This window comes from Andrographis paniculata, unplaced genomic scaffold, assembly GCF_009805555.1.
Source record: "Andrographis paniculata isolate CXL003 unplaced genomic scaffold, ASM980555v1 Contig62END, whole genome shotgun sequence".
NCBI lineage: Eukaryota > Viridiplantae > Streptophyta > Magnoliopsida > Lamiales > Acanthaceae > Andrographis > Andrographis paniculata.
In genome coordinates this window covers 4,817,071-4,830,767 of record NW_026137598.1, presented here as the reverse complement: position 1 = coordinate 4,830,767, position 13,697 = coordinate 4,817,071, and the positions used below count along the sequence as shown (strand labels likewise).

The following is a 13,697-nucleotide window of genomic DNA, read 5'->3' as shown; positions in this document are numbered from 1 at the left end:
GATATAACGATTTGTTTTGTAATGTTTTAAATAAATATCATTTTGATTTTAATAATTTGAATGAGAAGAAATATTTAAAATGTAATACTAAAGTGTGCTCACTCCTTGTGCACTTTTGGAAAAAGTAGATATTATTGTAAAAATTTGCATATTGGCAAAATCCACTATTTTGTTTTATATCACAGGTCAAAAATATTATAGATTTCTTTGCACTTACTAATTTTAGTGAAAATAAGAAATCCTTTCTATATCTGGTTAGGTCGAAAATACAGTCAAATATACTCTTAACTTGATTGAGTAACAGTATAATTATTTTTACATTTGAAGTATTGAAAAATAATATACAGATCTGATGTAAAGATTCAGGGCAAGGTAAGAATCTTTCTCTCCCAGGTGGGGTGGGGCGGGGCCCATAAAATATTTTTTTTTAAAGCCAGTGAAAGAATAGTTGATAATAAGAGTAGCAAATGAAATTGAAAATTATACACTTAAATGAGTTTGTAGCTGGAAAAGGACTTATATTACGATATTTAAAAATAAATAAATAATAAAAAAAAAAAAATGTAGAGAGAAGAGGGTGGGAGGGTGGGTGGTGTTGAAAACCACGTGGCTTTGTTCCACAACTAAAAGAAACCAATCCTACTTTGACAATACCCACCCAGAAACGCGCTTTTGCATTAAAAGGCGTACTGTAACCGTACTTAATTAAAAACAGTATTACAGTTATTATTAATATTCGATTATTTATTAGGCCAACACCCTAGCACCCAGCACTACCTATTTATTGATGACGTCATTCTTAAATATGAAAAATATCTATAAAAAAAAAAACAAAACCAACTCCAAGATTAAAACTAAAACCAACAACATATTCTGCATTATTCCCTTCCTTGTATAGGACAGGATAGGTTAGAACTCAAAAGATTGCAGGGAGGTTCAAGAACTTCACAAAAAAAAAAACAAACGAAGACCCCTCCATTTCTTCTAGTAATACTCCATCCCTACCAACAAATTCACCTTAACTCTGTTAGAAAAATTACAACAATGGCATCCCTACGGAAGATAAGTTTGTTTGTTTAGGGTATCAACAAGAACATTTGGTGTCAAATTTCCATCTTCCAACTCTCCTCGCTAATCTTCAATCGCCCTCCTCTTTCCGACCCCAAATCCGCCGGAGGGATGAAGCACTCCGGCGACAATCCGGGGACATTAAACGCGACCTCCTCAATCGTCCAAGCTTCCTCCATCCTCGTCGTGGTGTGGCTCATTGCCGTCTCCCCGAATCGGAAAAGGGTCACCACGGATCGCCCGGAATGGGCGATCATCACTCCATCCACAGCTCTGTAGTCGTCGAGGAAGGAGTTGATCGTCGTCTCCCAATACACCACGTCCCCGCCGTTGGATTGAATCCTGGTTAGATGCGAATCCTCCATGTGAACCAGCAGCCCTGTCTTCTGGCTGAAATACCCGAACAGCACGTGCCTTATTATCTCCGCTGGACCTTCGCTCCTCCCCTGCAATGTCCGGTGATCCGCCGCCACTTTCAGCACGAAACACTCCTCGCCGCCGACGATCTTCTCCCCCACGCAGATCGCGTCCCCGAACATACAGGCTGTTGTTCTCGGATCGAGCCCCTGCACCACGAAATTCAATTTTCAGATTATATATGTTCTACCACTTTCGTTGATTTTGGTTATGGACGACCTGCAGGGCGCGGCGGAGGGGCCGGACGGGGCCTTTGGCGGTGTGGGAGCCGAGCCAGGGAGTGTGACGCCAGACGAGCTTGCCGTTGCAGCCGGCGTGGACTTTGCTGCCGCCGACGGCGAGCTCGACGTACCACATGTCGGGATTCATCTGCCACAGGACGAATCCGCCGGAGTCGGCGGCTCGAGATGGACTCCGGCTCTTTACGACTACTTTTGCGGCGGATTCGAATGCTGTTGCTACCATTCTTAGCTTTCCCATGGTGTAGGCGTTTTTTATGGTGGCCTGGAGCTTTAGTCCCCCGCAAGCAGCTGTGTATTGCTGCAGTATGTACTGCGCCGACGAAGTTTCCTATCCAAATATGAACGAAGAAGAGTTCAATAATTTTAAATTAAAAAAAATAATAATAAAATAAAAAATTAGAGAAATAAATTTGCTATTTTATAAATTTTGGGGGGGCGTACAATGGGTGTGCTCTTGATGCTGAGATGGGGTAAGGGGTCGGCGGTGGTGACGTGGACGGGGGCGAGGGGGGCGCCCATGACGCCGAGGAGGAGCCGGAGGTCGGACCGGTTACAGCCGAGCCCATTCTCATCGGCGGCGAGGAGAGCCGGAGGGGCTTTACGGCTGAGCTGGGTCCGGACCCATTCCCCGAATCCTGACCCGACGCGTTTCGACCCTCCGATCTCGTTTTCCGGGCCGTCGGAGTCCGGGCCTTCCATTAGCGGCGTGAGAGCTTCCCCCGCCGGGCGGAGGCTGCCGGACCTTGCGATTAGAGGGTCCGGATCGGCGGGGTCCTTTCTTCTCCGGCGGAACGGCGAGAGGCTCCTCCGGACCTCCGCGAAAAAGCTTCCTTGGGGCTTGTTTTTGTCCATGGTGGTGCGAAATCTGGAAATAGGAATTAGATGGATATAATGAAAGGTGAAATTAGGAAGAAGAAGAAGGGTTGCTCCGCCATAGATTAGATGAAGACGAAGAAGATGAAGATGAGCAAAAAGATGCTGCTACTGAACAGTGAGCGAGTGCAAAAAGCGTTGAGGAGAAAGTGGTGTGAGCGTTATCCAGCGTCAAAACGAATCTTTAGAGAGAGAAACTGTGTCTCTCTCACTCTATGAAAGCGAATCGAGGCTGGAGGAAGAAAGGGAGGCTGCGGCTTTTCTTTACCAGAGGGAGGTAGGTCTGTAGACATTTTAGCGACGCCAGGGACCTTCGCACCAGAATTATTGTTGCTGTTATACAGACCATTAGAAAAAATTTTATTTGAACAAAACTCATTTAATTAGACGGTTAATATATACAATCTTAATATGATCTTTTATTAATTGAATTCGATCTATATAATCGATTTAAGTCTAAATTTTTTAAATTTTAATTTAAAATTTTAATTTCTATTAACAAAATTTTCAAATGCATAATATATATATATACATATTAAAACAAAAACTATTTGTTTGTATCATTAAAACCAATTTCAAAGAGTCGAATTTACAAACACTTTATAATCGTACGCAACACAATCATTTGTTTAATTCTTATTTTATAAAATGTTAGCTTAAATTTTATTTTATTTTTATAAAATTAAACATATTATTTTCAGGTTGAAATTTTGAATTTAAATCTGACTCATTTCATTAAATTGATTAAATAAATTAAATTCAATTATTAATTGGATCAAAAATTTCAACTCAAACCTACAAAGGTGAAACAGGTCGGATCAAATTTTTGCTGAGTTCGGTGGTTTGGATTCGTTTTGGAGCTGAGTTCCCGGGAGTTGGGATTATGGCAGGCGGAATTCGTGGGTCCAATCCGAGTAATGCGTTTTCGCTGAGTACATTAAATTTTAAAGAATAGGAGTATGTATTTTTAATAATTATTGTTGCTACTCCTATTATTTAATTCATGCGTTTTTGTTTTGCTCACTAAAATAACTAATTATAGTTGGTTATTGAAGAGTTCAGCGTTACACATAGAGCAAATAAATATGTGTGTTTTTGTTCGAAATAGATTAAGATTAAATTAAGATTAGATTAGGTGTAGAGTGTAGCTTTGATAAAAAAATTTAGTTTGGGCAAATTATAGAGGCGTAGGTTGATGCAATAAGATAGATATAAATATATAGATACAGATAATGATAATAATGTATGTAAGAGATTTGTTAAGCAAAGCAGCATTTGGAGTAGAAGGAAGAGACAAAAGCACATGTGGTAATGAAGAGGTTTATTTAATAATACAATTTGGGGTAATTAAGGCCTAAACCTGCTGTGGTGTTTAGCTTAGTTGCCTTAATAACGCCATTAAGGTTATTATTATTATTATTATTTGAATTTATTTTTATTGTTGGTTTTTTTTTTTTTTTGGTGTGTTTGTGGTTGTTGCACATGCAAAATGTTGCAATAGTATAATAAGAAGTCATATTGTATCTCATAAGTTTGATTGAAAATGACCCGGGTGTGTTTGTTCGGGGGTTTGGATTTTGAGTTGAGATTTAAATAGTAAAAATTTTGAATTTGAATAGTTGTATGATGTGATATAAATAGGTGTTAAAAATATGTGTTTAATTTGATGTTTTTTTGGGAAAAAAATAGGATGAATAGTGGATTGAAAATTCAATCCCCAAACAAAGTGTTTGTTAGGTAACTGATTGGTATTATCCGTAAACAGTAAGTAATTAATAGGTCGACGGATTATGTGATTCTTCATCACCAATATAGAGTGGGTTTGTTTATGAGTTTGAATTTTAGACTGAAATTTGAATAATAAGAAATTTGAATTGAAATAATTTTATGATATATTTATTTTTATTTTATTTTTTTTTTTAGTATGTTCAATTAAATTTAGCCGATTAATAATTTTGACAAAACTATTATCCTTTATTTAAAATTTATTAACAATAAATATCATTGATTTTATTATATTATTATTTTTTTATTTTTAACTAAATTTTAAAAAATATTATCAAATATCTTTTGACTTCTTTTATTCTTTTTCAATAAAAATATTTATGTTTTTGTTTTGCGCCATAGCAAATTATGCTAAGTTATTGGACAGAATAAGTAACAAATATTGATTGGTGAAAATACAGAAGTCCAACCGTAATTTGTATTTTTTTTATTATTATTATTAATTTGATTTTAGTTTTTTTATCTAAATAATACTTTTAAATATAATATTTTGTAAAATATATTTCTGAAAGATTGTAATGAAACTAATTGTTAAGTGAAGAAACCCATTATCTTTCACAAGCAAATATACATAAAAATATTAGTAACTCACAAAAGTTGAATGATTACAATAATCAACAAAACTAGTTTAAACACGAATACAATTAAGACAAACAGACAACTTAACAAACAAATAGATGACAACCTTGGGCAAGCTCAAAACTAAAGGGAGATTGGAATTTCTTGATATCGACCCCAATTGTGTTCTTTGTAAAGAGCAACCGGTTGCTCTTGTATAGGCTCTCCGGTTTCTCATAATTACTACCAACAATATTAATGACATAGTAATATTTACACACAAAAAAAAAAAAAAAAAAAACTTTATAGGCTTATAGCTACTACTTCATGCAATGCTTTCAACCTCCTGAATATGCCTTTTTAATATCCCATAAGGACTCTTCACAAATGAGAATTTTCCGGAAAAATAAATCATCGACAATATCGACATAAATAATTACTATGAATTTTTATGGATCATAGAGCATTCATATTTATTGATATGAATATGAATTCTTCACCACAACTTCAATAGAAAGCTGCAAATGTACCAATGTTACTTTTTAAATTTAATTTGCACAATTAATAACAACATTTCTCTATGTATTACACATTCTCACATCTTAATCAATCAAACTAAATTCAAATAATATATGACTACAAATGACACAAACCTTGTATTCCTCAGAGTTAAGAGCATTAGAAAGTGCATGATAATAAAACCAAGTGTGTAATGTAATAGTTAGTTTGTTATAAATTAAAAATACATACATAAATTTGGTGGACAAATAAAATAATATAATTTTACTAAAAATGATGAGTAAAAAACTGAAATAAAATTTCAGAAAACACTCTCTCTCCAAATTCACCTTTCATATAAAAAAAAAAAAATTTAATAAGTAAAGCATTCAATTATACACTTTTATATATTGTTAATTTATATATTATTTGCATAATTGGCACTCTGCCGATTAAATATGAAAATAGAAAGGGGTCCTAGGACATCCCGGTGGTGGCGTGTGAGGTCTTGGGCCCCCACGCCTCAGGTCACTTGCCACAAATAGTTCGCCGATTGTGACTTGCATGTTGAGCTTAGTTTGCCCAGTGCGGATTCTCACGTCATGTAAAAAATAAAAAAGACACAGAAAGAGACATTTCCGAACTTCATTCATTGTAACTTCCACATGCACCATACCATACAAGAAGATTAAAAAATGCTTTACAGTTCCAGATACAGTTACAACCCCTAGAGTTTACTTTTATAGATCCAACAAATTATGCAAACTACCGGGAAGATGATGATGATGGTACTATATAATATCCTTTTCCTCATAATTTCTTCCCAAGTGTAAAAAATTAAACCATGACAACAACAACAATGATAATAATAATAGTAATAATAACAATAACGAGTGGAAACAAGTGTTGTACCAATCAATAATGATCTCACTAAGAGGGAGGAGCTCTGTAGTAGGCTGCCACAGTTGCTGGGAAGAACATCTGCCTGATTCCCTCTGCTTTTAGTATTGGGAATATAATCCCAGATGCACCCTGCACCACCATTCAACCACACCACCTTAATATACATATATATATATATATATAATATGATACGATACAATATGATATTCGAGAGAAGGGAGGCTCACTGAAAGCAATCTGGCGCCGAGCCACACTCTTCGTGGAGACGGGTATGGAAGCATAAGCCGGCCGACCCCGTACACAGCCACCGCGAAGAAATGGAAGAAGAGGGTCAAAGGCTTCGTGTTCAGACCAGAAAGCAAGGAGATAGGGCCATTGGCAAACATGCCTCCCATGCTTAGATAGTCAAAACAAGCTTGCCGCATCTCGTTTCTTGCTGGATCAGGCGATGCGCAGAAGACTTTGTAAAGTGCTCCCGCCAATGTATTAATGGTGGATGCTGCTGGCTGCACGAGGACAACTCTATATGTTATGTCGAGCTTCTATTTTTTGAGTTTGATCATATCATATGTTTGTGATGAGCTTTTTTCTTTTACCTTTCTTAAGGTATAGAAGGATTCGAGGTATTTGCAAAGGGCTCGTGCATCGCTTAAATCTTGAATAGGTCCAAGAAGATTGCGGAGGAGAACAATGTCTGATAGGGCGACGGTCATTCCTCCTCCTGTTAAGGGATGGCGCATGTTGAATGCATCTCCCATTAGGAGTGCACCCGGCGTCGGATGAGGATTGGCCGGCATGCTTCTGTTTGGCATGGTGCGAATATTTCCTTTCTCGACCGCAGCCACAAATGCCTTTCGTATCTGGGGAGGAATCTGAAGAAGAAGCAACGTTTGTGTCAGGATTTTGAATAATCAATTAATTGCATTCTGTTCCAATCCTTATGAAATAAAGGAACTTAATGTAGTACCTGAGGAGCTACAAAAGTCTTCAAATAAGTAGCCATTTCACCATTGGCGATGGAAGGTACTCTCTTCCCAGGGACATCAACCAAACAGCGAGTTTCCGTGGTGCTGATTTGATAGAATAAGATGGGTGAAGGATCTCCGAGAATAACATGCCCATGATTAGGAAATGGGAGTTCAGCATTTTCTAGGAGTAGGCCAACAAAACAAGATGGGATGTCAACCTGGCATTAAAAGGCAGAACAAACACAGAATGAATGTTAATTGCGACATTTTTAGGACTTCTTGAACAACACTAATCAGTCAATAAAGAACACTAATTTAATAAGCAGTCACCTGAGGTGTGCAAAGGGAGCGCCTCAAGTTTGAAAAGCAGCCATCACAAACAATGGTGAGAGGAGCAGATGAAGTTACCTCTGCACCATTCTTAGTCTTGTATCTTACTCCTTTAACAATTCCCCTTTTTTCAACCAAGGATATTACTGTTCCCTGTTCAAGTCTAACACTGCAAAAAACACTCAAGCAGTAAGTAAAAAGCTTTAGTTTTTACCCAATTTCAAGTCATTATAGAATACCAAGATATTTCTTTCCATTTGTATGAATAAAAATTGCAGTTAACTGTGAAGGTAAAAAAATATGGTTGAGCTTTGAATTATACTTTGGAAGTGTTGCTGCCTTTTCCCTCATCCTCTGTATGAATCGACCATTATGGAAGCTTCTTCCCGACACGTCCGAATCAAACTTCTCCAAGGGATAAGATAACTTGGCGTGTTGTCCATTCATGTAAAGGGCATAGCCAAAGACTCGCTGAGCATCAATATCTGTCACACAATCTGCACACATAGTCATCGAAATTAATCAGATCACAACCAACTATGGCACAGATTCAATATAGCTGCCAAACATTGACAGCTGCTAATTGTTGTGGACCTAGCCGTCTAATAAATGCAACAAAAGGCATTTATAGGCATAAATATTCAGTTGGAAGTTGGAACTTTCGGATCCTGCATACCTTCAAGGCCTAACTCAATCAATTTCAAATACCCTCCTGGCTGTAGAAGCTCTCCCACTATACGATCTGGCTCTGCTAAGTCCCTTTCAATGACATGAACTCTGCGTCCCTCCTAGAATTAGGCCAGAGCAATTAAGTTGATGATAATCTGACTAATAGCAACATCATTGATAGTCTTTGACAAACTACACAATTTGGTGCATCCACGTATGTAAGAACAATCAGACTCAGTTTTCCTTGGCTATGTTCATATTGATTAGAAGTTTGGATTTCCAGCTAATACTGACAAAAGAGGAAACGTCTAACGCAAAATCACTGCTGATTGGATTTGGAGACAATCAATGGGAAAAATTAGTAACACGCTACAGTGCAAACACAGTATAGGAATTTATATAATTTCTGAGAAGTCAAATTGCGACTGTTCATTTGAATATATAAAAAATTCTTGACGATTGAACATGAAACTCAGATCCTTGAGGTGGAATCAATCGACCTCAACTACTGGACAAAATTGTAACTTAGAACACATAAATTTATTCACGAGGGAGATCTAATCGAATATAGTGACGTTTAAATCAGGGATCTCCTCATTTCCCTTCCACCGTTTTGTTCAATTTAGAAAAATGACATCCACTACCCCTAAAATATTTTAACTTCTACAAGGTCGCTACGTTAACAATACCATCTTCACGTTGTTCCCTTTCCAAACTTACAAGGAAATCATTATTGAATGCGAAGATATACGAATACAATAGTAGTACTATGTTACTTTGAAGTTTCATTTTTTCATTTTTCAGGAAGATGTTGCTGTTTCATAAGCAAATAAACTGTAAAGCGTAAATAGCACGAGAAAACACCTGTAAGGCATCGAATATCTACAGAAAACGAATACAAAAAAAACAGATTAAACACATTTATTCCACATCAAAACGAATACAAGATTTCTATTCTTGAGGTCATGCGAATTAAGAATATTTTAAGGCGAAAGAAAAAAATGAAATTATTTTTCAAACTTTTTTTTTTTTTTACCTTCCCAAGGGTGTAAGCCAGAGCAGCTCCTGCAACACCAGCACCGACGATGATAATGTCGGCATCTCCACCGTCATCCACCGTCCGTCCGCCGCCAGCGGCGGAGCCCTTTACGCTTTCATTTTTACGCACAGCCTTCGATACCTTGGTCCTCCGTACATTCCTTCGCAAATTGTACAACAACACGAATCCAAACAAGGACGCAACGAAACCGCCGAGAATGTACTGATCGATCATCACCATTTCTGATCCGTCTCAACGTCTCGCGGCAATGATGATGACGATCGGAAGTGCAAACGACGATAACCGTTTCTCTTCCCCTCTCTCCCGGGTCGGCGTCGCACGAGAAATCTGTGACCCACTGGAATCGGTAACCGCTCCCTATATATAGGCGGAAAAAGGAGCCGGCTTCAACGGCTCGGCGCTGACTCGCCGAACGTGTCCGAGCCGGCTCAACTTGTACGGCGCAGCTTACGAGACGTTGGTGCACAATACACGTAGTTTTTTTTTGGTCTTATAATGGTACACGTTGCGACATATGATTGGTGGACATCTCAGATCTAATAACATTGAGGAAATAGTGACGCTTCCCAAACTACTTCCCATTAATATTTCGCCATGGAAGATAAATAGTTTTAGTTTTTTATTATAGTTTTATAGTTTTAATGAAGATAAATAATAATTATTATTTTTATAATAAAAAAATAAAAAATTGTATTAGTTTTTTATTTAAAAAAGAAATAATTTTTTTTTTTTATGACAATCTAAATATAAAAGTGAATATAAATTTAAACGACAGATAAAATATTTATTTTTCTTCTAAGGGTGTGTTTGTTTGAGGGATTTGTTTGGATTTTCACTATTCATCCTATTTTTTCCCCTTAAAAAAAATCAAATCAAACACCTATTTTCATTTTTTATATTATACTAAAAATCAATTTTACATTCAAAACATCACATCAACACCTATTTATATCACATCATACAACTATTCAAATTCAAAATTTTTACTATTCAAATCCCAACTCAAAATTCAAACCGTCAAACAAACACACCCTAAGTTCTTTACACGTAATCTAAATTCTAATAATGTCCCCTTTATCGCATTAAGTTAAATTTATTGCACTTTATTACAAATAATATAATTTGGAGTTCTGTAATTATAGAATCATTTAATAATAATAATAATAATATAGAATGCTGCTATTTTTAATCTTAAAAACTTCTGTGAATTTATAATTTTTTTTTATAAAAATATACTAAAAAAGGTTAAATAAATAAATAAAATTATTAAAATATCATTTAAAAGTAAAATATCCGTTTTGGCATTTTTTTTTTGTTAATTTTAGTTTTAAATTTGAATTATGATTTGAATATAATATTTTTTAATGTAAAATTTAAATAGTAGAAAGTTTTTAAAATCTTGATAACCTATTGAAAATGATAAACTATATTGGGTGCTTTTACTTAGTGCTTTTTTCTTTTTTATGCGCGTTAAATAGTAAATTGTGAAGAAAATAGGGGAAAATCATAAAGTAAACAGAGTTTGTCCTTTATGAGTCGTATTTGTTTTTTAAAATATAAAATAGTAATAATCAAATTGAAATTATTAATTCACATAATATGATAATACTATTATAATAGTAAAATATATTTATTAATATATTTTTTAAAATATAATATAGTAATAATTCTTACTTTTTTTTATTTTTTATAGTAAAAAAAATCAAAAAAATTAGTGTTTTTTTTTGCTAAAAATATATGTATACGACATTAAAAAAAAAAAAAAAAAAAAAGAGCATAAATTTAGATGGGATAGAGTAATAGACTAGACTCTGCTAGAGATATGAAATAAATATTGTAATTTATTTTATTTAATATAATCAAATATTTATTAATATAAATTTTTATATTTAACAAAATAATTAAGCTTGATTAATTGATGAAAAGAAAATTATTAAAAATCAACACTAAATCAAATTGAACAAAATGTTTATTTGATAATTTTTTCTATTATTCAATTATCACAGTTTTTTTAATAAAAATACACTGTTCACTTTCATAAAATATAATATCCAAATTATTGTTCAACCAAACACACACATATATATATAATTATATATATATACCTCTAAACACATTTTGTATAAAAATAATTAACCAAGAAATACATTGATTCAATTCAATTAAGAGGTTCAACTATTTTTTTCGATATTTAATTTGCCTACTTCTAATTTTAGCAGACTTTCATTGAATTTGATATAAAGTCCTAAGTCCTAAAATAATTTAATGCTACATAAAATTTTGCCACAATATAAATAAAAATAACTAAAATATACTATAAATTAAAATAAATTCAAACAAATAAAGTGGTTTTCAATGATGGAATTTGTAATGTAAAAGCTCAAGAAATTTAACTAACTTTCAATGTATATTTATGTTAGGCCAAAAAGTCACGACCAGACATTCCCGTAAGGAATTCATAAATTATTTTTAAATAAAAACATACACATAACATAAACCCACGTAGAAACAGCAGTGATAACCAAAAACCCTATTTCAAATGTTTGAAAAAAATAAAATTAATTTGATAATTTAGTCAGCTGTAGTTTTTTATTTTATTTTATTTTTTACTTTACAGCAAATGTATTTAGTTGGACCTAATAAAGTAAAATCAGAGTTAGTTCTTGACCAATAAGCCTATTTACATATACACACAATTGGAATATTTGGGGATTGTTATTTTATGATTTTAAAGTGAAATAAATATTATATATATTTATTGGGTATATTTTTTAATAAAAATATATTATTTTATCTTATAAACTATTATATCAAAATTCTATTTAATTTAAGTAGATTTTACACTAACTATGAATTTATATAAAATGATATCTATTTTAACATTTGGATTAGATGGGTTGACACCAATATATAAACGTACGTTTGAAGTTGGGTTGAATTGGGTACATTTCCTCATATAAATTGAATAATAATAATAATAATAATAATAATAATAATAATAATAATAATAATAATAATAATATGTTATGATTAAATTCAATTGGACATTATGACAATCATATGGTAAAGTTGGTAGCCGCCAAATTAATGAGGACTAACTAACGGTGCCTGATGTTTACACACGCGCACATTATATTATTAATCTCCGGTTTAAATATATAAAGGTCGGATTGTTAGAAGAATATATATATATATTATAGGTGTGTTTGTATGGGGGTTTAGATTTTGACTTTAGATTTGAATAGTAAAAATTTTTGAATTTGAATAGTTGTATGTTGAGATATAAATAGGGGTTGATGTAATGTTTTGAATGCAAAATCAATTTTTAGTATAATATAAAAAATGAAAAATAGGTGTTTGATTTGATATTTTTGGGGGAAAAAAATTGAATGAATAGTATAAATCCAATCCAATCATCCAAACAAACACACCCTGAATACATTTTAAATAAATCTACTGTGATACATTTTTGTATATAATCTATAAGTAATATTCATTACATATTCTTGAAATCTAATTATATTTAGAAAAACAAACAAATAAATATAATAGAAGCGATTCTAAACTCTTACATCTCTCTCACCAAAAGCCTATTTTATCCTTAAAAAAAATATTACTACCTCCATCCCATATATCTTGTGTGCTATACTGTAGACACGGTATTTTAGAAGAAGTATAATTAGTAGATAATTAAGAATGTATTAGTGAAAACAATTATCCTATAATATAAATAATTATAAATTAAGATTAAGATAACTAATTAGTTTAATTAAAATTAAAAATAAAAATAAAATAAAAAAGTTTAAAATGAGATTAAAGTGTATAATCATTTTCCAAAAAATGAAAGTAACATAGTATGTGGGACGGATAGAAATGGTAATGTGGACATGGTATGGAGGACGGAGGGAGTATTAAATAGTGAAAGTTTTTAAAAAAATCCAAACAAACACACCCAGTGACAGACCTACCTAGGCCCAAGAGGTGCTGCTCCCAATTTTTATTTATTTATTTTTTATAAAATTATGTTTAATTGTAGAGTATTGGTACAATTATAAATTTATTATTATATTATATTTTATTTTATTTTTTCTTCACATGCTATTGTTATACTAAAAAGAATTGACATCATATTGGTAGTAGTAAATTGATCGTCAACTTTCTCAATTTTCAGGATTGATTCTGCCACTTAACATACTCATAAATATAATATTTCATACAATATAAATAAATACTTAATATAATAGTTTAAATGCTAATTTGCATAAAATTTTTTATAAATTATGCGTCTAATCCTCTTAATAGTCTTTATTTAATGGTATTTGATCT

At 33.2% G+C, this 13,697-nt stretch overlaps 2 protein-coding genes across 2 annotated transcripts; both read right to left on the bottom strand.

Moving 5' to 3' along the window:
- Nucleotides 1–817: 817 nt before the first annotated feature.
- On the bottom strand, nucleotides 818–2,845 carry LOC127260554 (uncharacterized). The gene is made up of 3 exons (XM_051288316.1): nucleotides 2,169–2,845; nucleotides 1,705–2,055; nucleotides 818–1,634 (listed from the first exon to the last, which is right to left on the bottom strand). Exons 1-3 carry the CDS (start codon nucleotides 2,577–2,579, stop codon nucleotides 1,104–1,106), a joined length of 1,293 nt encoding a protein of 430 aa, XP_051144273.1. The 5' UTR covers nucleotides 2,580–2,845; the 3' UTR covers nucleotides 818–1,103.
- A 3,231-nt stretch (nucleotides 2,846–6,076) lies between these two features.
- On the bottom strand, nucleotides 6,077–9,771 carry LOC127260551 (squalene monooxygenase SE1-like). Its single transcript, XM_051288314.1, has 8 exons — nucleotides 9,348–9,771; nucleotides 8,319–8,430; nucleotides 7,965–8,139; nucleotides 7,643–7,811; nucleotides 7,312–7,530; nucleotides 6,941–7,216; nucleotides 6,572–6,850; nucleotides 6,077–6,473 (listed from the first exon to the last, which is right to left on the bottom strand). Exons 1-8 carry the CDS (start codon nucleotides 9,588–9,590, stop codon nucleotides 6,372–6,374), a joined length of 1,575 nt encoding a protein of 524 aa, XP_051144271.1. The 5' UTR covers nucleotides 9,591–9,771; the 3' UTR covers nucleotides 6,077–6,371.
- Nucleotides 9,772–13,697: the final 3,926 nt, after the last annotated feature.